The sequence below is a fragment of the Phascolarctos cinereus genome, unplaced genomic scaffold (assembly GCF_003287225.1).
Source record: "Phascolarctos cinereus isolate Bilbo 61053 unplaced genomic scaffold, phaCin_HiC Scaffold_2;HRSCAF=192, whole genome shotgun sequence".
In the NCBI taxonomy this organism is placed as follows: domain Eukaryota; kingdom Metazoa; phylum Chordata; class Mammalia; order Diprotodontia; family Phascolarctidae; genus Phascolarctos; species Phascolarctos cinereus.
Window position 1 is genome coordinate 316886919 of NW_027555625.1, and position 23510 is coordinate 316910428.

The 23510-nt window shown below is 42.9% G+C and overlaps 1 protein-coding gene across 2 annotated transcripts in view; it reads left to right on the forward strand.

Annotated features, from left to right (window-relative positions):
• Positions 1-17230, forward strand: part of TTI1 (TELO2 interacting protein 1) — a 42106-nt gene extending 24876 nt beyond the window's left edge. The window contains exon 8 of one of the 2 annotated variants that reach the window (XM_020990754.2): positions 16393-17230. In XM_020990754.2, coding sequence (XP_020846413.1) covers positions 16393-16579 — 187 coding nt within the window. In that variant the 3' untranslated portion in view covers positions 16580-17230. The remainder of the gene's footprint in view (positions 1-16392) is intronic. The other variant, XM_078150208.1, reaches the window with a different exon arrangement.
• The last annotated feature ends 6280 nt before the right edge of the window (positions 17231-23510 follow it).

Consider the following 23510-nt stretch of genomic DNA (forward strand, 5'->3'; position numbering starts at 1 on the left):
TCTATAGTTCCTTCTCTGTGGATAGCATTTTCCATCATGAGTCCTTTGGAATTGTCTTAGATCCATGTATTGCTGAGAAGAGCTAAGTCTAACAAAGTCAGTCATTACACAGTGGGGCTGTTACTATGTACAACGTTCTCCTACTTCTGCTTACTTCATTCAGCATCAGTTCATGTAAGTTTTTCCAGGTTTTTCTGAAGTCAGCCTGTTCATCATTTCTTATAGCACAATAGTATTCCATTACATTCATATACCACAACTTCCTCAGCCATTCCCCAGTTGATGGGCATCCTCTCAATTTCCAATTCTTTGCCACCACAAAAAGAGCTGCTATGTATATTTTTGTACATGTGGGTCCTTTTCCCATTTGTTTGATCTCTTTGGGATATAGCCCTAGAAGTGCTATTGCTGGATCAAAGGGTATGCACATTTTTGTAGCCCTTTGGGCATAGTTCCAAATTGTTCTCCAAAATGATTGGATCATTTCACAACTCCACCAACAATGTAGTAGCTTTCCAATTTTCCCACATCCTCTCCAACATTTGTCATTTTCCTGTTTTGTCATGTTGGCCAATCTGATAGGTGTGATGTGGTACCTCAGAGTTGTTTTAATTTGTATTTCTCTAATCAATAGTGATTTAGAGCATTTTTGTATGACTATAGATAGCTTTAATTTCTTCATCTGAAAACTGCGTGTTCATATCCTTTGACCATTTATCAATTGGGGAATGACTTGTAGTCTTATAAATTTGACTGAGTTCTCTATATATTTTAGAAATGAGGCCTTTATCAGAGACATTGGCTGTAAAAATTGTTTCCCAGCTTTCTGCTTCCCTTCTAATCTTGGTTGCATTGGCTTTGTGCAAAAAAAAAAAACCTTTTTAATTTAATGTAATCAGAATTATTGCATTTCATAATGTTCTCTGTCTCTTGTTTGGTCATAAATTCTTTCCTTCTCCGTAGATCTGACAGGTGAACTATTCCTTGCTGAGAGCTCACATTCTAACAGAAGTGCTAAGCTACATCAGTTCTGAGGTTCCCTTCTGGTGTTTCCATTCACTGAACCGGAGAATCTCAGAATTGGGAGGCAGAAGCTTTGGAGGTTATCTAGTTCAGATGCTGCCTAAACCATCAATTCATCTGTGATTCCAATTTCCGTGAATTTGAGTCATGCTCATTGGAGATAGCTTTCTATCCTGACTCTTCGCTTAGGAGGAAGAAATGCCTTGTTATTCCAGTATTCAGTTTTTTTCGTGAGGTAAAAGTATGGTCAGAGTAATTGTCTGGACTCACAGCCTACCTGAAATGCCTGCTTTTACAGGTTGGTTGGTCAGTTGCTTTCAAAGCCAGTGGCAGCCTTCTCAGAGCTGCCTTCAGTTGGCAGGCTACTAAGTCTTGAGAAATCCAGGTCTGCCTGGCCTCTGCCTCGGTGGGGCATGTCTGACCCTGCCTTTCCATGCCAGCCTGACACAAAGAGCACAGTTCAAAGTGCTGTGAAAAGCGGTGAAAAAAATTCTCTTAACTGCTTCTTCTTGGGCAGTATATGTAGTAGCAAAGGAAAGAGCCAGCCAGGTACCCAGAGGGACCAGGAGCCAGGTTCTGATTGGGGGGTAATAGGGTACCACTGGAAGAAGTAGCTTTTGTAATTGATGTATTCTACTTGGTGATTTTTCTCTCCTGTTTTCCCAGATTTTTTTTTCTCCATCCCTTTTCCTGTCACATCCCCTAGGCCTAGAATCAATCTTGGCTTCCCAAGAATGGGAGCTCTCTAAAAAACTCGCATTTCTTCAGACATCCTCCCTTGGTAGGGATCTCCCTAGGAATGAAAGGAAGCCTCCCATAGATAGAGACCCTGAAGGTAATTGTGCTCTAATTTGAAGCACAAATGAAGATGTTAATGAATGACTCCTAGTATGGTATTTTGCATACTTTTTACATGTAAGAGTCATCGCTTCCCCCACCCCCAAAATTCTTCTTCCCCTCCACCCCCCAGCACACACATTTAGACCCATCAGACGAGTTGAATTTTACATTTTGTTATTTCATTTCCAATTTCCTTTTTTGACACTGGAAAGCAATTAAACTCTGACTTGAGTTTCCTATATTCTTGAGTTAGTATTCAGGGCATGTTGAAAACAAGAATGAAACAAGTGTAAAAATGTATTCCAATTGCTTGGCTTAGGGCTGACAGGACGGTGCAGGGACTGAGCAGAGACCAGGGTTGGAGCCTTGGTTCTGCTGTTTGGAGCAGCATCACCTTCCACAAGTGATTTAATCTCCCTGGACCTCAGTTTCCTCATTTGTAAAATGTAGATTACAATCCTGCCATGCCTCCCTCCGGAGAGAGCACTGTAAAAATGTCATCTGGTATTGTTATTCTGGTCTTTGTTTAATCAGCAAGGATTCCATTTAGAGTTGAGTCAGATGAACCTGCTTTTGAGGTACTGGGAGGCAGTTGGGAGCACAAGGTTGATTGCTTTTCATTCAGCCTTCTGATGATGTGAAGTAATTTTGAATTCAGAAAAATTACATTGCTAGGCTGTTTCAGAAGCTGGGACCACCATATTGATTTGGAAATTAATGAGTCACCTGACTTGGGAAAAGGGCCTGAGACAGTCAGGAACAGCCTCTGGCAAGGTGCTTGTTATGTCTTCAGCTGTGTTGTGGAAATGGCAGATGAACAAAAATAACCAATCACGGGATATACCCTGCTGTTTAATATTGCCTTGGAATATTAGGACACTCAGCATTCTAGATGCCGCGTGCTCCCTAATTCTGTCAGATTTCAACTCAGCAAACATTTAGTAAAATCTTGCACTGTGTTCAAGATACTGTTCTGGGTACTGGAGATACAAAGATGACACCTTTCCTGCCTTTTAGGAGCTTACTTAGAGACTCGTGGGGGAGCAGAGGTATAGGAGAAACTGGTACAAAGAGAGGAAAATGTGATAGGAACAAAGAAAAGTCCATATGAAAGCCTGTGGATGAGGACATCTTAGTCTGGACTGGTCAGAAAGGGCTTTATGAAGAAAGTGACCCTTCAGTTGGGTCTTTAAGGAAGTAAAGAATTTCAACAGGCAGAAGTTAGGAAGCATGCTTTCCAGGAAGGGAGGATGTCTTTTGTGGCTGCCTGGAATTGGGAGATAACACAATGTGTGAAAGAGAAAGCTAATCTCATTTGGTTTGAACATAGAGTGTATAAAAGGGAGTAATAGGAAATAAGGCTGGAAAAGTGGAATCAGATTGTGGACAGCCTTAAATATCAGGCTAAAGAATTTGTATTTTTTCCTCTGTGCTGGAGGACTGTAGCCCAAGGGGCCAGATCTAGCCCCCTGGCTGCCTATTTCCATAGGCCTAGGGCCCTCAAGCTAAGAATATATTTAAAATTTTAAAATAAAGTTCCCAGTGGCCTATAGTTTTCTGACCCCTGCTCTAGGCCTTAGAGTGTCGCTGAAGGTCAAGGGACATCTTCAAGGCCTAGCCAGACTGCAGTCACATCCTCTGATGTTTTTCTTTTCTAGTGTTTTGCTTTTAGAATTCTAAAGAATGGCCAGGCCACTGTTTGCTTTTTTTTTTTTAATTTGTTGTATTAAACATAACCTCCATGGCAATCTTTTACATCCAAGCTGTAAACTCAGGAAATGGAAATTGATCAGGGCTTAGTTGATATAAGTGAAACTGTAAATGATAAGAATGAGGCTGCCATTCCAGTTTAGTGCTTATATCTACTGAATGTGCCGGGTGAGGATTAGATATAAATCTTGGTGCTGGGGGGAGGGGGTGGTTATCCAGAAATGGAAGAAGTAATGAATTATATAATGCCTAGTTTCGCCACCTGGTGTCGCTGTTAACTGGAAAGAAAAGACGATTGAAGCTCGTAAAAGTTTATCTAGCTAAATCATTTCAACTATAAGCAAATAAGAGAATGACTTGGGGGGTGGGGGAGAAGGGCTTGGCATGCTATGGGTCCATAAATAAGCTGGGATCCCCAGGGTAAGCATTAGATTGAAAATAACAGGTCATAGCATCCAAGCCCAGTGCTGCAGATTATGGAGCCAAACTTATCTGATTTGAATCCCATGTGGCTTTCCAAGCCTTTGAGACATCTCCCAGCATGCAGTGTGCCTCCACAGTTCTTTGCCTTTCTGGCAGACAAGCTTTTCCTACAGGGCACATGAGAGGTAGAGGGTGAGAAGAATTGGGCAGAAAAAAAGCAAGCCCTAAATTTCCTTTAATTCCAAACTGTACCTTTAGGCCAATATGCAGATGAGGACAGGGAAGTGAACTGGGTTAAAATAACACTTTTTAAACTGAGCTATTAGCATGCTTCAAAACTGTAGCCCCCAGCCTTTTCTCATTGTGACCATAAATTACATATCAGTGAAGCATTTCAACCCTAAAAAGGGAAATAAAATAAGTAGTATCTGTTTGTGCAAAAGAAATTCAAATGTAACAATGATTAGCACAAATACAGAAACAGCACTTTAATTTGTAGAACTTGAGAGTCAGATATCCCAGCCCCTTTATTTTCTGCCCCCAAAAACAGTTCCTCGGAGGCGAGGAGGCAGAAAGCAAAGATGATGGGAGCAACCCCTCCTGTGGGGCTGATGGCGATGAGCCGCTGTGTCTGAGGCTAAGGTGCCACCACCCTTCTGTCAGTTTAGCTGTGGCTGCAGGAAACGCTGGTCCTCCTTGGCCCACCAGGAAAGCCTTTCTGATTCCTGCCCTTGTCCGTGTTGGTCTGGGGCAGTCAGGTGCAAACCTTTGTCCCTTCTATAGGCTCTTCACAATCCCATTGTGAATCATAATCTATGGTTAAGAACCAGTACTTTAAAAGATGTCTCCAAGGAACCCAGAGCAGGAGATTAGAATGGCTGCAGAAGGTATCAGTCCTAGATGAGCCCTCTCTTAGCCTCTTTAAAAAAGTCCTCTTTAACCTGTGGTCACACAGCTAGGGATTTATTTGCTTATCTGTGATTCTTCTTGTGACCTTCCTTCCATCTACAGTAATCTGAACAGTAGGTTTCAACCCCATAGTGCATCAGTGTCTCTTCCATTTATATTACCACTCTTCCTATTGTGTCAGGAGCCTGGATCTAGGTTCTGGGGTATGCTGACTTTTCTCCTGATCTCCTTCCATCCAGCAGTAGGACATCAGAGTAACATCATAATCCATCAAACACCAGGCAGGTGCCTTCAAACACCTAAAGACCACACATTTAACACAGCTGCCTTCCTTATAGAATGTTCATTTTATACCTGTAGTCACAACTTTTTCCTGTTATACATACACACGGAGTTCTGTTATGTCCAAAGACAGTAGGAGTCATGGAGGGAGTTTATCATTTAATTGAGCTTGAAATTAAGCAGTTCACACTTTCAAAATGGAAACCAGCATGGTAGGGTTGGTCAGTTTTACCGTACTTTTAATTTGTACCCATTTTCTACCTGGGATTATAGCCCACATGGATATGGGAGCTTCCTTTACTCTCCCCCAATTCCCCAACATTAGCCCTTTTGACATTTGATTAATAGCTGATAACTCCAAACATAAAGGGTTAGTTTTCCTTTTATCCATCATTCACTAGGCACTACTCTTTTGCTTTTTTCAAGGCCAGTTGTTCTGAAAACATACTCAGATCGTAACTGTTCACTGTGGCAAATTTGGGCATGGTCTCAGCATCAGAGATAAGAGACATCTGCTGTGCTGATGATGATTTAAAAAAAAAGTGGGTAACCAGGTTTCTAAAAACAATGACTACAAGCTTCCCAAATCTGTTGCTACCAGTCTTTTCACTAGCATTCTCTGCTATGTCATGTGATTGATGACCTGTCAGGATCGAATGTTTCATTAGCCAATAGAGTAGCCAAGTTGGTGTGCGTTGGGGAGAGGGGACCAGCAAGGGAGGGAGGAAGGAAAGAAGGAAGGAAGGAAGGTTGATGGTAGAGGTGGTGGTAGATTGAGCCTAGTGGCTCTGCTGACTGTACAGAGTGAGGTTCCAGTTATCCATCAAAAGCTCTGGCATGCCACAGGGTAGCAATTTAATCACTTTTGCGGGGTCTGTGGTTTGTCTCTGTTGAAAACCTTGGAGGTTGAAATGAATTTGATGATCCCAGCTTAGTGTAATACGCAGTATGCAATAGTGGAAGCTGTAGTCTTTGGAGCAGCAAAAGAAGGGAAATAGATTTTTCTCATCTCATATATTTTTTAAACAAGTAAGCATAGATACGAAAGTAATCGGTAGTATATTTGAAGGATGAATCTTTGCTTCATGTCATCATCCTCCATTTTCAACATTTTTAGAAACCAAGAAAAAAATGTCCTCATGCAGGGGAAGATAGCTCAATTGAATAGTGAGTGAGGACAGGCTTTAAATACTGCTTAACCAATGAAGCGCAGCTCATTAAAGTAAATTACCGAGTATAGAAACTGAGTATATAGCACGCCACTGCTTGCTGCATAGGACACACTGACACCTCAAGCATCCATTTGTTTGGAAGGAAACACATTGCCTCATTTGTACCTTCTGTGCATGCAGAGGAATGGCAAAAGAGCTGAGCAAAGAAAAGGAGGATTGTGAGGTGATTCCTTTGGAATGTGAGTGGCAAGGAGGCTAGAATAACTTTCATGTCTGTGCCTGGTTTACATAAAATAAAGCCCTATGGGCAACTCTTGAGATTGTTTAGGTTAAAATCAGCAGCTTGTGCCTTTACCCTGTGGCCACTGGGTTAAGTGAAAGTGGGTGGGTAGCCTTATTGGACTTAGATCTGTGAGGTTCCTTCCAGCACTAAAAATTCTACCAATCTATGAAATTTACTCTGTGACCTTGGACCCTTCCTCTCTCTGGGCCTTAGTTCCCTCTGCAAAATGAGGAGGTTGGACTGCAGTCTTCTGGCTAGGTGATCTCAAAGATCCCTTCCAGCTCTCACAGTCTTATGATTTTAATACCACAGTGGCATACCTTTAGCTGTTGGTGTCACCTAGACAACTTAGAGGAGCATTTTATGATTCTAGAAAGAGACAGGATGTGTTGAATCTCTGAAGCAAATAACTAATATAGAGAGAGAGTAGCCTGTCACCCCAAAAGACTGGAAGCCAAGCATTTCGGTGACTGTTGATTTAGCTTTGCCAAGCCACAGTTGGCTGACATTTTTCTAGAGCCCTCTTTGAGCAGATGTTGTCTAGACGGAGGACTTGAAACTCATGGGAATTTTTCTCTTACTCATTCATGAGGCAATTAGCTTCTCATTGGGTTTGCCTCACCAAGACATAAGGAGGCAGGCACCCACAGATAAAAGAAACACCCTTGTTTGTTGACTTCAAAAGCATGGGAAGGAGACCTGGTCTTTTGGGGAGCATCAGGGCTGATTACAAAGGAATAAGTTGCTCCAGTTGCTTTGACCATTGGAGTTTATTGGGCACTTACTGATGTCCTTCAATTGCCAGGCCAGGCTGAAGGGTGCTGAAATGGCTGCCTGCGTGAAGTGAAATTCAATAAAACCGCATTTTAAGTGAAAAATCAGTATAAACACCAGGATTCTTTGCCATGGAAACAGAGGTTGCTTAGAAACTGCCTAACAGCGAGTTCTAAATTTTTTAAAGTCAAGTTATCATTTAAGGTACATGGCCCTACAGGTTATTGAGAGATAATCACTCGCCTCAGGACATGACGCAGCACAAGACACAGCTGAGTGCTTCCTGATACTCCAGGGACCAGATAATCTTGATAACTGTGTTCCCGCAAGCCACCTATTTGGGCTTGGGGGGAAGGAGAAAGAATTTTGTTTAGGAGTTAAATAGTATATATATATATATATATATATATATATATATATATATTTCTGAAAGTGTTTCTTTTTGTGCTAGAAAAAAGGTGGGACTGGCCATTTGGAATGTTCAACAAGCCATTTCTGCTCTGTTTCTAAAGATGTATTTGGAACATTTTCCAGGCTGTTAACCTGATTACTTCAAAGCAGGTTTTTCTTCTTTGTCTTCTGGCTTACAGTTATGTAGAATGGGCTTCTCTTTACCCAGAATACACCAACAGGCATTTGGGGATGAAGCAGGCCTCAGCAGAGCATTATGGTATCTTATCACTGGGAATCATTGCTTCCTGGTTAATGTTGGAGAGGGTGAGGAGGAGCAATAAGACTTCGAGGAAACAGACGCAAACAGACAGGGAGCCAGCTGTCCCTGCCCTACCCCTGATCTAGCCCCACCTGGGGCTCTTCCTGCACTTACTTTTGTACCTCCTTTATTCAGGCTTTCCTACCTGCACCTCAGAGGAGTAAGTGGCTGCTTATTGGCCCACTGTAGCTTTTTGATACTACCATCAGGCCACCTACCCTTTGTGGGGACAACCTCTTTCTTTCCTTAATGTACTTGAGACAAAGGCTCAGAGAGTACAGCAGATAGGGAGAGGAATGAAGGGAGAGGAGGTTTCTGGCCAAAGAGATCAAATAAAACATAGCTCTATGAAAAGGAGAACTTTAGCTTTGGAAGCTGGTCTCCTTTTTGCCTAGGGACATTCTTTCACAAAAACTGACTCCTTTGGTTTGGAGCCAGTGAGAGCCAACTATAATATGGCTCCTATAGATACCATATTATTCTAAATATAGACTATACACCAAAAAATGACATCACTTTTAAAGCAAAAGATATTTGTAACTGGACACTGAAAAATTAATTATAAGCTGAACTCTGAATTTATACAATCTAGCTTTTGGTGGGGGAAAATTTAGCCCATATCCTTAACATTATAGTCAGTGCAGAGAGTATACAAGTTGTTCCTTTGTATAATAGCTGTTAAAGCTTAAGGCTGCCCTAAGACTTTTGGAATCACCTCTATATGTTTTTACTTTGACATTGTTTTACAAAATTCAGGGATTCCAGGTTGTCACAGTGAACAAGGTCGATCCCATCTCTTTTGCCTTTCAGGCTTGTGGAGATAGAGAGAAGTATAAGATATTCTTTGTCCTCCCTTTACCTCCATATACCAGAAAAGCAAAAGAGATGACATGCGATGGAGCCCATATGTATTTATATATGTATGTATGGGCTCCATGGTGTGTGTGTATGTGTGTGTACACAGATATATGGCTTCCATTTCCATACAGGCACATTTATACACACATATACATGTATACGTATGTATGTATGTATATGTTTATTACTAATAGATAAAATTATATATCCATTGGCCATACATTGGTACTCTAGTCAAGTCAATACAGTAGAAATTGCAAGTAAAACCGAAGACAAATATTTGCCTCCTTCTGTGGAGTTAAAAGTTTTCTGTGGAAGACTATTACCAATGTTGGGTGGTGGTAATAATCATTCTTTACTTCTTTGTTTTTCTTTTTTTCTTTTTTTTAAGCAAAAAAAAAAGAGTTTTATATTTTGCAGAGGCATTGTAGCCTATGGATAGGGAACTGGCCTTGAAGTTGGCAAGACCTAGGATCCAGTCCTGCTTCTGACATGTATGTTGGTTTTTGTGACAGTGGGCAAGTCAGGTAGTCTCTTGGTGTTCTAGGCAGCTCTCTGAGACTCCCACGTTGCAGAGATGTGCCATCCTGCATTGGTAGAAGGAGTTTCCTTATGTGGATGATCCCTAAACCAGTGAAATCACGGGCCAGATCCCTATCCCTTTACTTGCATTATCACATGATACAGTACAACAGACTTTGATTGTAAGTTCCTGCTGGGTGCAAAGCATTGTGTTCCTGGCCACCCTGGGAAGCAGACAGGACAGGGTTATTACTTCTGAAAGAGGAGAGAAGGAACTCTGAGCCAAATTAAGTGGTGTGGCCAAGTCCACACAGCCAGTGACCAGAGTGAAATTAGAATCTTTTCCTTGCCCGGAAAACTTTCATACTGCTACTAATTGTGAAAGACGATATATTAAAAAATCATTTTATCTAGCACTTGGCAATTGTACTGCCCTCTGGCATTGCCCTTGCTCCACAGGCCACAGTTAGTTTTACTAACCCTTTTATTCTCCCTGTGCTCACCTTCAACTCGAGGTGCAGGGAGTTTTACAAGGCAGCACATGTGGATGGGTGTCTACCTTTGCTTTTCCATTCCATTATCCACCAGCCATTTCTAAAGCAGCTACGGGATACAGAATACCATTCAAGATGCTAAGGGAGAACAAAGGCTAAATAAGACACAGTCCTTGTCTTTGGGGAGCTTGAAGGCTCAGAGGAGAAAATAACCCGCAGACAGATAATCAAAGTTAAATGCATCAGTGAGGTGGAGACCAAAGCCATAGGTGAGGTCAGAGAGGAAGATTGTTACCATCCTAGCTGGGGAATGTCACTCCATCAAGCGTGGTAGGAGGGACTCAAGAAACAATACGGAACTAGAGGTGGGGAACCTAACGGCCTCGAGGCCATGTGTGGCCCTCTAGGTCCTCAAGTGTGGCCCTTTGACTTCACACTGAATTTTGGATTCTGTCAAAGGGCCGCATTTGAAGACCTAGAGGGCCACATGTGACCTCTAGGCCACAGGTTTCCCACCCCTGAACTAGCAGTTCTGCCTTCACAAGATAATTGTTTGTCTCTTTCTCTCTGCTCACAGGGCTACCACCCCAATTCAGTCGCTACTCATTTCTTCTCATACTATTGTAACAGCCTCCTAGTCATCCTCCTGGCTTCTAGACTCTTTCCTATCTCATCCATCCTCCACAACTGTGGGCACAGTGCACAAGTCTGACCATGCCACTCCCCTCCTCAAGTGCCTTCAGTGGCTCCCTGTTTTACCTGTGTGCTAGAATTACAAACTCCTCATTGTGGTATTTAAAGGCCTTCGCAGTCTGACTCTAACAACTTTTCAGGCTGATTGCTCATTACTCCCCTTTACACATGCTGTGCTTCAGATAAACCAGCCTCCTTGTCTTTCTTTGAGTGTCGTCAGAGTGTCATCTCCCACCTTACTCACACCTCTTGGAATCCCAAGTTGCCCATTTTAGTCACCTGTTGACAGATGAGCGATTCAGAATGAGATATATATATTGAGACATGTCCAGAACAGAAATTTGTTTTATTACAAGGGTTTTGTTTGGGTCTTTGATGGGGAAGGGGAAGAAGAAAAAAGATTTTTCTTAATCTAAAAAACAGAATGAAGGAGCAGGTTATTTGGGGGGGGTTGTTTTGAGGTTTTGTTATTTTGAGGGGGGATCCCCACCTTCAAGACTCAGTTCAGTACCCCCTTTGGAAAGCTTTTCTTGGTACCTGGGGAGGGAGGGAGTGCTCTCTCCCCCCTCACACCATCATCTGTCTGTGTACATACTTCATCCCCCGTCCTCAAAGGCAGGGACTGTTTTTTGTTTTGTCTTTGTATCCCTAGCACCTCGTTTTGCACATAGTCGAAGCTTAATAAATGCTTGTTGGATTGGATTAGAGTTGATCAGCTTCATGCAGGAAAAAGCTTTGACTAAACTGGGACCAGGACCAGTTTGGCTTTCATCTGGTGCAAGCACAAGTCGCTGTTGGCCAAATAAAAGTGTTCATTGCAGCTGGGAGTACTCTGTGCTCCAGCCTGAGAAATTGTGCCACTTCTTTAAGGAAACAGAATCAGATGAAACCATTTGCATTCTCAGAGTCTTTGGCACTAGGGAAAACAGTCAAGCGCATCACATGTAAATAGAAATCTGTTTCCCATTTTGGGTGCGTGTTTCCTCATTTCCCTTGCCACTCTAATTATCAAAGATATTTTTGTTTTTAAACAAAAATTGTCTCCCACGCGGGCCGCCTTCTTTCTGCGATGAAGTGGAAACGATGAATTAGAATATCCTAACCACTTCTCCAGCAACCACTGCCAAGGTTATAAACATGGGATTATCCCAAGCAAAGAAAGCTTAAATCGTTTAAGCACAAAACAGGCCAAGACATCCTCAAAGCAGCCTCATCTCTTTCCATTACTTCATTGGCATATGTATGTTACAAAATGACCAAGCTGGATGGGGCTTAAAGTGAAGAACATCAGAACTGGGGAGGACATTGGAATGGAAATTGTCAGAGCTGGAGGGGACATAGGACGCAAAATGCCAGAGCTGAGAATGACCTTAGAATACAGACTGAGTTGGAAAGGACATTAGAGACCAAGTCTTAACACCCTTTCTCCTTTTGCCCCCCATTTTACAGAGGAGACTGATGGTGAGGAAAGTGAAGTAGTTTGCCCCAGACCATGTAGTATGTCATAAAACTAACATCAGGACCCCACCCTCCTGGTGCCCAAGTGCTTTTTACACTGCCTTCATATTGGGAAAAGATCAACCACTGGCTTCATTCAGTAAGCATTTCATTGCTCCTTGCTGCCTACATTTCAGAGTCTCCAGTCTGACTTTCAGGGCCATTCCTTGTCCAACCCCACCCCACCTTCTTCATCCCCTCTTGCAGTCCTTTCCATGTGGCCTATGTTTTACCCAGACTGGATCGATCGTCATCATCTATACCATTTTGCCTTTGCTTACAGTTTTTCTGTTCTTAGAATGCCACTCTCTTCCCTCATTGCCCATTGGTGCCTTCTGAAATTGTCCCTGGTCTTTAATGTTCATTAGAAAGAAGTACAAACCATGGTGTGGGCTCCCCAGGAGCTCCCTCTTTGTGGAAGAAAATGGTGAACATACTTGATACATTAAATAATGTTGCAAGACACCATGGCTTGGTACAGACTATAAATGTTGTAGCATTCAGAGAAGGGAGGCAGCATATGTGAGGTGGATTAGTCAGGGAACGCTTCATAGAACAGATGGTTTTTAAACTGGGCTTTGAAGAAAATGCAGGATTTAAAGAAGGTGGAGGAAAGCATTCTAAGCAGGGCTGGCCTCAAGGATTAACTTTTTAGGCAGTTGCCCCCATAATATGATCTGAAGTCTTCTGAGAAGGCTTTCTCCCTTCTGTCCCCAAATATCTCCCATCTGATGCTGTGGAAAGAACACGGGATATATAATTAGGAGACCTGTGTTTGCGCCCTGAGTCTGCTGTTTCACTAGCAAGTAGTTTGGGCAGGTCGTTTCTCTTTTCTAGGCCTCAATTTCTCCTCTGTAAATTTTTAAAAACAATATTTGAGTCATCTCAGAATAATGGGGTGAAGGGAGTTGTTCAGTCATTTTTTAGTCATGTCCAACTTTTCATGACCCCATTTGGGGTTTTCTTGGCAAAGATGATGTAGTGTTTTACCCCTTCTCCAGCTCATTTTACAGGTAAAGAACTGAGGCAAGTGACTTGCCTAGGGTCACACAGTGTCAGAGGCCAGATTTGAACTGAGGAAGATGAGTCTTCCTGACACCAAGCCCAGTATTCTACCCATTACATCTCCTAAAAAAGCATGTAGTATACCTACAGGTTACCTCAGAAAGGTCAAGGCCTCACCTAAGGTTACACAGTTAATGGCAAGGCTAGGATTCAAATCTCGGGTTTCTGAGTCTTTTTACTTGTGGTCCCTGTTTTAAGAAAGCCTAGGATGTGACCATCTGAAGTGACAAAACAGTTAAATTCAGAGAGAGGTTAATTTGCATTGCAAAAGGATGCACTGCAGGGTTTCTTTAAATAGCAAGCTCTGCCGTTTTAAAAAAAAAACGTGGTATTTTTGTTTTTTAAACAGTGACAAAACTTTTCAGGAATAGATCTTTTGTGTAGAGCAAGGCATACTTATATTAGAATAGCACATCAAACCCCATTATAACATGGCATGGTATTATAGTTAATAGCCTTTTGCCTGATATAAAGTTTGATCTAATATTCAATCCAGCAAGAATGCACTAGCTCCAGGGAGATATAATTAGTTTCTGTCCCCAAGAAGCATAGAGCCTAGTGGGGGAGGCCACAAACCCAGATAACTATAATAAACTATTAGATGCCTGCCCCAGAGTGGTGCAAAACAGACTGCTATCAATCAGTCAGTGTCATATGGCTCCAAAGAGACAGTGTTTACTCATCTTAGAGATCAGGGAAGACTTTATGGAGGAAGTGGCATTTTTCTTTTTGGATAAGGAGCAATGAGATAAAAGCCTCTGATGTGTATATTCTTCCCGGATATCTCATTGATGAGACTTCCACTTAATACCTAGTTTATGCAAATGAAAATGCTGTTAATGTTCATCCATGATAAGGAAACCTTTAGCTAGAAGATTGCTTGTCTCTTTCCTAACAGGTTGATTAAACAGGCAGGGCTGAGCCCTCCAGGCCTTGGGGGCTGAGAGGGTATGGAAAAGGAGTAGAGAACTGTGAACAGCCTGAGAGTGAGGGAGAGAGAGAGAGAGCAGGAGCCCTGGAGAACAAGAGAATAAAAAGATAGTCTGAAAATGAGTGGCTAAGAGAGGTTACAAGAGATGGCTGGTGATCTAGGGCTTGCAGGCCTAGGAGAATGAAGCACTCAGGGGTCAGTCCAGTCCTGGAGATCCAAACAATAGGGACTTGCCTCCCCAACAGCTGGGGGAGCTAAGACTACCAGTGAGGGGTGGGGTGTAAAAACAAAGCATAGTTAAGCAGAAGGCAGACTTCTTGGGAGGCCCAGCAGAGTGGGCCTAGGACAGGGTGGGGAACTTGCAGCCTCCAGGCCACAGGTTCCCCACCCCTGGAGGAAATTCAGGACTGAGCCTAGTTGACTAAACAAAGAATCATATCTCTAAGAATCCGTGATCCATCAGATCTTAAGTCATCCATGCCTTCTCTTGTGCTATTTTTGTCCATGTCTTTGGAGAAGGCCTCCATAAAGGACCTACCCACTGCACTGGAGATTTTCTCTGATCCTTTTAATATTTCATAGATATTAGTGCAGCATTTAAGCTGTCGTTTGGTTATTCCTCATTGCCAGTACATGACTGCCCCATTTCTTTGGCGTGTTGGACATTTCCTTGATGATTGTTCTTACGCCCTTTCTCATACACACTTCGGTAAGTTGCTGCAGCTTATCTATATTTGCTGTATGTCTTTCCATTATCCTTTGGGGGACCTGTAAGTTTGATTTTTCATGGTGGACCAGGATTTGTAGTCCTATAGTTCCACTTGCAAAAGACTGGTGTTGAAAGAAGGGCTTTTGCAGCAGGGAGCAACTTAGGGTCATTAAAAAGACTGTACGGTTTCCCAAATGCAATCTAGTTCACTCTCTGTCTCTTATTCAGTTCTGGGCCCTGCTCATTGACCATCTGCTGTGCCTGTCCAAAATGTATGTACAAGTGTGCTGGTTTAGTGGGCTACACACACAACTGTACATTGTAATCTGGGTCATATGTACATTCACAGATAATATAAGTCAGAAAATTCTTAACTGCAAAGGAAGGGATAATTTCCAGTCCAGGAAATCGAGGAAGGCTTCATGGAGGAGAAGGCACTTAAGCCAAGTCTTGGAAGATTTTGAGCTAGCGGGAAGAATTTGTTCCAAGCTTGGGAGATGGTAGGTGCTATGCAGCAAAGGTATATGAGGGCAAGACGTGATCAGTAAACATCAAGTCATCCACTTCAGCTAGAGGTAGAAGCAAGCAGCATGAAATAAGGGACAGAGGAGAGAGGAACCAAGGGTATTGACCCAGAGTCTACAGCCTAGGAAGGAACCCCAAGACCTGATGTAGTTCAGAAACGTCAGTGACAGAAGCAGGCATTTGTCTCATCAAAGTGACCTTGGTGTCTTATCCCACCCCAAACCCAGGAGATCCTCAGCTGCCATGTCTCCAACCAGAGCTGACTGTATTGCAGCAATAGTCCCAATAATCCCACCCAAGAAGGCCTTTATGACCTTGAGAAGGATTTTGGGGATGCTGTGTGTCCCATGTTCTAGAGAAGGGATTCTTCAGCCAGGAGGGGGCCACCTTGTACATTCTAGACAAATAGGAAACTCTGACACCTGAGAAGAAAGATTTACTAAATGGACCCCAATGAGCTGAAAGAGTTAATGCCATTCCAGCCTTCTCTCTGATCGAATCAGATGTATTGTGTTACATGACATTATTTTTAAGCTTTTATTGTCAGCTGACTGGGCCTATTCTTAAGGGTTCCCTGTTCAGCTGCCTTTTCTTTGCCCATAATAAAGTGTGTGCCTTGTCATTTTTCTTCTTTTTGAAATCTGCTTTACACCCTAAGGCTAGACCAATTATTTGCCAGGAGCTTGTTTGATGTCAATATTGTTCTGCTTAGACTAATGACTTTTTTTCCTCTTTGCCAATAGACATGAAACTGTTTAGCTGAATCTCCATTGGGCTTAGGAACCATCTTAATGGCACTGCTTAATGAACTTCAGTATATTTGTTATGCTGTCAGAAGCAATTTGACATTGTTATCAGAGTCCTTTTGAGTAGCCCAGTAAATACTCTCTTGGGCAAAAATCAAACGTTCCTTCCTCCCTTTCCCCTTCATTCTTCCCTCCCCCTCACTTCATTGTGTCTCTCTCCACAGCGTGTTCCTCCACTTGATGAAGGTAGATCCAGACACGACGTGGTTCATTCTGAATGAGCTTCACTGCCCTCTTCCATACGAGCCCCCACACCCCAGCCTCCGCCCAGTGAGCCTGAGTGGGATGGCCAAGCTACGGACAGAATACACTGACAATGTGCTCCTCTTGCTAGCTGAGCTGCAAGGTTGAGGGTCTCCTTGGGAGGCCAAGCATCCCTGCTCCCCAGGGTCTGCTGACTGACTTTCCCTAGGGCCCCTAGAGGCACGAAGGGATACCTGTTCTTCTGAAGCTACAGGCGTTAGAGCCATCCCTTTGGTCCCTGAACTGTTGGGCCCTGAGACTGGCGGCCCAGAGGCAGCCTTCAGAGAGAACATGAAGGGGGGGATGAGACAGCCCATTGATTTATAAATTGATCTATCACACAACTGCTTAGAAATTGGATTGAAGCAAAATAGCTGACTGTTACTTATATTTTATACCTTGTGTTTTCAAATGACATTGTCAAGCAACTCTTAACAATTTAACTCTTTGATATACCTTAGTCATTGGGCTGAGCCACATTCGAAGAGCACATTGCAGGCCAGGCTGCCCCACTTCAAATGTTCATTTGTTTTTTTGAACATCTGACAAGGACAAAATGACCTGCTTTCCCCCGTCTGCATTTTTGTGTTCTTGAAAGCTTTGTTCAAATATTGAATCCATGAAAATGACAGAGTATACTGACTTTCCATTACATATATGTGAAAAGCACTATCTCTTTCCACCTAAATAATGACATTGAATCTGTTGGTTTTGTTTTTCAGCACTTTAGATGTATAATAAAGATGTGATAATCATTCACACGTTGAAGCCTGCTTTTTAACCAAGTGACTTAAAAAAAAACACAGTAGGGAGACATTTAGATATGTTTCAGGAGGGCTGGAAATAATGCTTTTTCACCTTGTTAAGTGGATTAAAGAAGACTGAACATGGTCTGCCACCATGGAAGGGGGTACAGAGGAAAAAATAATCCCCTAACAGTGAAGAACATAGACAAGTTAGGATTGTTTGGTATTGGAATGTTTTAAAATATTTTATTGCTGCCTCTAAAAATAAACAAACCACCCACCACCACATTCATTTCCCAGCATACCACCACCAGCAGCAGCCATAGCCCTGTGTTCTAGCCCCCTTCTGACCCATCATTCCAGGCTTCTGCCCTAAGATTGGCAAGCATTCAAGTCTGGAGCCCAACCTACCACATATTATTGCCCGGCCATCTTCATGTCTCGTCAGCGCACACGTACCCTTCTCACTGCTCCTATTTCCAACCCTGGCTCAAAAGACAATAATCAAGTTAGTACTACTAAACATTCCCTTTCTGGTCCATACTGCCCGGTAGTTGTCTTCCCATGTTAGAATGTAAATTTGAAGGCAAAGACTGTTTTCGTTGCCTATATTTGCATCTCCAGTGCTTGACACACTGTTTGGCACAAGCAGGTGCTTAATAAATGTTTTTTCATTCACTGAGCCCTCCCTTAAAACAAAGAAAAGTTGTTAAGTAAAACTGACAAAGAGCCATGTCTGACGGCATATGTAACATCCTGCCCTCCATAGTCCTCCACCTCTCCTGAGAAAAGGGAGCTCTCTAAATTAGGATCGGCCATTGCAATTAAAATTAGTTCAGCTGCCTTGTGTTTTATTTGTATTATTGTCCTTGTGTATCCTTCTCCTTGGTCTGCTTTCCTCCACCGTGCTGCTCCTGCCTGTCCTGTTGTGCTGATCTTTTGACGTGTGGAGTGTGAGAGGATGATGCAGGTTGTGTTGGCAGTGCTTCTCAGATGCACTCACAGACCCCCACTGCATGTTTTCCCACCCTTCTCTGATGCTGATTCTTCTCTATTAATTCCTTCTCTGATCCACTTACTCCTGTGCCAGAATAAAACCGGGGAAATTTCTTTTCCTATGTTCTAGGTTCTCTTCTTTCAACCTTGACCCTCAAAATTATAAACTTAGGAAAACTGTCAATGGGTAAGTAATTTATTAGCAGTATCTGGTAACATAAGAACACAGATAAGCATTCAAACAGGGTAGAGATGGCTATAATGGGGCTAAGGTTACCTCTTTCCCATCCCTAGCTTGTCTAAGGGATACTGTTGAAAAAAAGGAATTAAGATTTAAATTCTGGGTGCAGATTTTGCCAGAACTGTAGTTTGGGGAAATTAGAGAAGAGTAGAGCTGTTGACTTCATGTCACAACTGCTGCTGAATCAGCCTGGGCCTTGGGCTCCAGTCTTCCTGCAATGAACTTCCCTTCCCTTTGACTCCTGTCCCTCTGCCTCCCCTGTCTCCCACCCAGAACTTGAGCATGTCTTCCTCAAGGCCACAGAAATCCCCACTTGTAAGAATTGTGTCATCCCAAGAAGGTCCTCCAAAGTCTGTGATCCTGGAGAGGTCTTCTGAGGTTTCTGTGACAGCGTCTTGGCCACCCACAACAGCATATCCAGAGATCCATAACCTCTGCCAAAGTGGGATCTGGCTTCCCTGTCTGTCCCCAAAGTGCCTTGATAGGAAAAGCACTGGACTGAGCAAGTACAGATCTAGTTCTTATCCCAGCTCTGCCTCTCAGGGTGTGACTTTGGTCAAATCACTTCTCTCAGGGCCTCCATTGCTGCCTTGATTAAATGAGAGATCTTCTGAGAGGCTGCTAGCTCTAAAATGCTGTGTTATGATTCTTGGAGCCTAAGCTCAGATTCTGGCCCAGCTCTGCTACTCACTAGCTATATGACCTTGGGCAAATGAGAGCTCCTGGGATTCTAGCTCTAACATTCTGTGTTGAGTGGGGAAATGGAAGGCCAGGTAGAGAAGAGAAAGGTTGACATTCCTTTTTTTCATTTGCCAAAGGTTCAAGTTTGTTTTCATTCCCAAAGTACCTGGGTGTGGGAAGGGAGCCAGATATTCCCTGGGAAGCCAGGAAAACCAACACAGATTAAACATTCAGTCTGGGTAAACTCCCAGATGAATATACTGTCCCACAAGCCTCATGGAGAACTAGTTGGCCATGTAATTAATACTAAAAAACAGTCCTGGTCTTAAAGAGTTAAAATAGTCTGAGTTACTTTGTGATTCCCTGGAGCAAATCGTTGCAGTTGATTTTTTTTTTAATCTAATCAGAATGCTTCTCTGATGATTATTTTCATGCAGGTTTAATTTTGAACCTGTCCAGTTAACTCATCAGTTCTTGTAAATTGAGGCTTCACAAATCCATCATTTCCTTTGGTGCAAATTTGAAGTATTCCTATCGTACAAGTTTCAGCAATACGTTAAAATGAACCAGAAGACCTACCCATTCATTTGTAATCTAGGTGCTTATATATGCAGAGCCATGTTTTCTACACCAGGGTGGGAGTAAGGGGCAGAGATGCACACAAGGGAGGTTCATCACGTCTTTATGGTGTCTGTAATCTCAATTCAACAAATTCATAAGGCACTGTGCCAAGCCCCATTTGAAAAAAAAAACTTTTTAAAGTTACCTATGACACAGACTATTCCCAGAAGACTTACAGTCTAATGGATAGAGGGAGGAGTTGAGAAAAGATCACTTTGACCTGGGAGAATCAGAGAATAATAACAATTAAAATAATGACTAGCAATTACATAGAGATTTAAGGTTTAAAAGTGCTTAACATATGCTATTTAAGAGCCTCACAACAATCCTGTGAGATAGGTGCTCTTGCTATCCCCATTTTATAGATGAAGAAACTGAGGCTACGTGACTTGACCAGGGTCATGTATCTGGTAAGGGTCTAAGGCAGGACTCAGAGGTGGGTCTTTCTGATTGCAGGCCTGGTGCTCTATTCAGTCCACTACCCAGATGCCTCAAGGAAGGCTTTATGAAGGAAGTGATGCCTGAGGTCCTAAACCAAGGGTTACAAGTCATACACACGTGAAAGATTTCTAGAACAGAGCCATCCAGCATATGATTAAGTGTCCAAATGAATGGGGATGGCTAATAAGCGCTATAAGTCAGAATACACAGAGATCAATATATACCTGAGTTTTCAGGGAAGACTTCCTAGAACTGAACACTGAAGGACCAGAAGAATTAGGGCGAAAGTGTAAAGGTGGGAATGAGTGTGGTACACGTGTGTGTGTGTGTGTGTGAGAGAGACAGAGAGAGAGAGAGAGAGAGAGAGAGAGAGAGAGAGAAGGGTCAAGGGACAGGCCCAGCTGAAGCCTAAGGGTCATGTGGCAGTACAGTGGGAGGTAAGGGTGGAGACTTAAAATGGGGCCAGATGGTAGGGACCTGGCCTGTCAAGTTGAAGAGGGTGGTGGATCTGCTCCTGGCATCTGGGAGCCACTGCAATTTGTTGAACATGGGAATACCATAACGGGAGTGATGTTTGAGAACCCACCTAGTACAACAGGAACTGGAGGGCCAAGAATATGGGCAAACTGGACAGTGTGCAGGAGAGAATCACCAAGATGGTGAGAAGAGTCATAATGCAGTCAGTGAAAGGGATTTGGAATGTTCAGCCAGGTGAACCTTTGGAATCCTTGGGATTCTTTATTTTATTGAAGAGAGAAGAGTCATAATGCAGTCAGTGAAAGGGATTTGGAATGTTCAGCCAGGTGAACCTTTGGAATCCTTGGGATTCTTTATTTTATTGAAGACTCAGTAGATGTGATAGTGTCTTCAAGTATCTGAAGAACTGCTTTGTGGAGGAGAAATTTGATTTCTTCTGCTTGACTATGTAAGAGATTTAAGATGATAATAATGCAGTAAATAGAATTTCTATAGCACTTGAGGGTTTGCAAAGCACTTTACAAACATCATTTTATCCTCACAACAATCCTGGGAGGTAGGCACTACTATCCCTGCTTTATAGATGAGGAAACTGAAGCAGAAAGAAGTTAAGTGACTTGTTCAAGGTCATACAGCTATAAGTGTCTGAAGCTGGATTTGAACTCATCTTTGTGAAACCATGTCCAGATTCCTATCCACTGCACCACCTAGCTACTTAAGAGCAATAGGTAGAAACTAGAATCAAGTATAATCAGATTTCAGCTTGATAATAAGGAAAAACTTAAACCTAGAACTGTCCAGAAGTAGAATGAGCTACCTTGGGAGGCTGGGGGTTCCTTGACATTAGAGGTCTTTGTTGTTGGAGGTTGGGGTATGTCATAGAAAGGGTTCATACTTTCAGACACAGGTCGAACTAGATGACCTCCAGGGCTCTGTGGTTCCAAGATCCTTTGTGAAGGAAGATAACCAATGAAACTATTTCCCAAAGATCCAAGACTAGTAAAAACCTACTTTTTGCCATGCCAAACTTGTCAGGTGCAATATACTTCAAGGCCACCTCATGGTATATACTTCATGAGGCACCAAAATGTGCCCTCTGCAGTTAGAAGTAGAAAAATGGCCTGTCACCCACACCTGGAATGCTCTTCCTCCTCCCCTTCACCTCTGGGAATCCTGAGCTCCCTTCAAGATTCAGCTAAAGAGCCACCTCTTACATAAGGCTGATCCCCCCACCAGCCCACCCCCAAAATGACTTTGTATATTTTTATATCGACTTATCTGTATACACACTGTTTCCCCCCGGGACAAGGTAAGTTTTTTGAGGGCAAGGATTATTTTATCTTCATATCCCCAGCAGCTAGTAGAGGGACTTGCACATAGTAGGTGCTTAATGCAGATCAATGCAGACCTCACATAGCTAGAATAAGTGGTGCTTGTTAAAGGGAGTTAAAAAAAATATGGTTCATTTCTATTATCTTTTTTTTTCTTTTTTTTACAAACTACTTTCTTTACAATACTGAGGCAGGTGGTATGGATATTATCATCCCAGTCTTACAGATAAAGAGACTGAGGTTCAGAGAAATTAAGCAGCTTGCCCAAGATCACATACAGATAGTGAGAATCAGGGCTCATCTTCAAACCCAGGTCTCCCGTGACTCCAAGTTCCTCATCCCTTCCATTACATCAAGCTAAAGGTACTAATCATTCTTTCTTTGGGTTGTTGCTGAGAGCTGAGCAGCTTTAAGACCAATGCCCACAATTCCTGCTGAGGTCCTTGCCTACGCCAAGCAATGCAGGGTCCATTCTCGCATGCCATGTGTCCCTTATGTCCTCTGTGCTGTGCTTGATTGGAAGCAAAGTGCCAGCATTGCCTTCCCTCAGGAGGGAGGAATAAAGGCCAAATTTCAGTTAATAATTCTGAACGATGGTGGAATCAGTCAAAGGGCTGATTGCTTTATAAATGGCTTCTTTCTTTCCCCCCTCCCCTCAACGCCCCCATTCCCTCACCCCCACCACAGAAGTTTGGAGAGTGCGGAGGCAGTGACTTTTCAAATTACGCCTGAAAAGCTGCTTGATTTCCCACAGGAATCATCTCGTAGATTAGGAGCTGTTCTACCTTTTCCGACAGTTTTACCTGGAGTACAAAGCAGACTCGTAGAGAGAACAGTGTCTTGCTTCCATCAAGGCTTTCAGCATAAACCATTTATGAAAAAAAAATGCCTCCTCCTGCCACAATAGCCTCATGTCTATAGCTTGCTGATTCTCCAGCAGGAGAGGGGTCAAAGAGTCACTGATGGACTCTGTCCTTTCATGAGCTTCAGGGGAGACAGTCTCTCCCTCTCTATTTCTCTCCCCCCCACCCCATATAATTTGCTTTCTTTGTGTACAACAGCTGATGGGCCTCAATTCGCTTTTTTCAATCTGAAATCTCATATTTTCCGATTGCCTCCCCAGTGTGCAGGTCCTGAATCCCAGCTCTGCTACTTATTACATGTGTGACCTTGACCTCTCTGGACCTCAGTTTCTTCACTTGTAAAATGGGTGGGTTGCACTACATGACCTCTGACATCCCTCCTAGCTCTAAAATCCTACAGTCTTAAGTATCTGAAGCACTTCTGAAGGCTCCTGTAGAAGGAAAGGAGAGAGAAGAATTGCAGGAAATACACATTTGCTTCTTGGGAGAGCAGTGGGGTGACCAGAAGCTCCTCTGCTTCCTAGGTCATTTTCTTTACCTTGAGCACCCCCCCACACTCTCTTGCTCCTGGCACTCAGTAGGGAGCCTGGCATGATGAAAAGAGCCCTGGACTGGTCATCAGGAGACATGTCGGGAAGACCT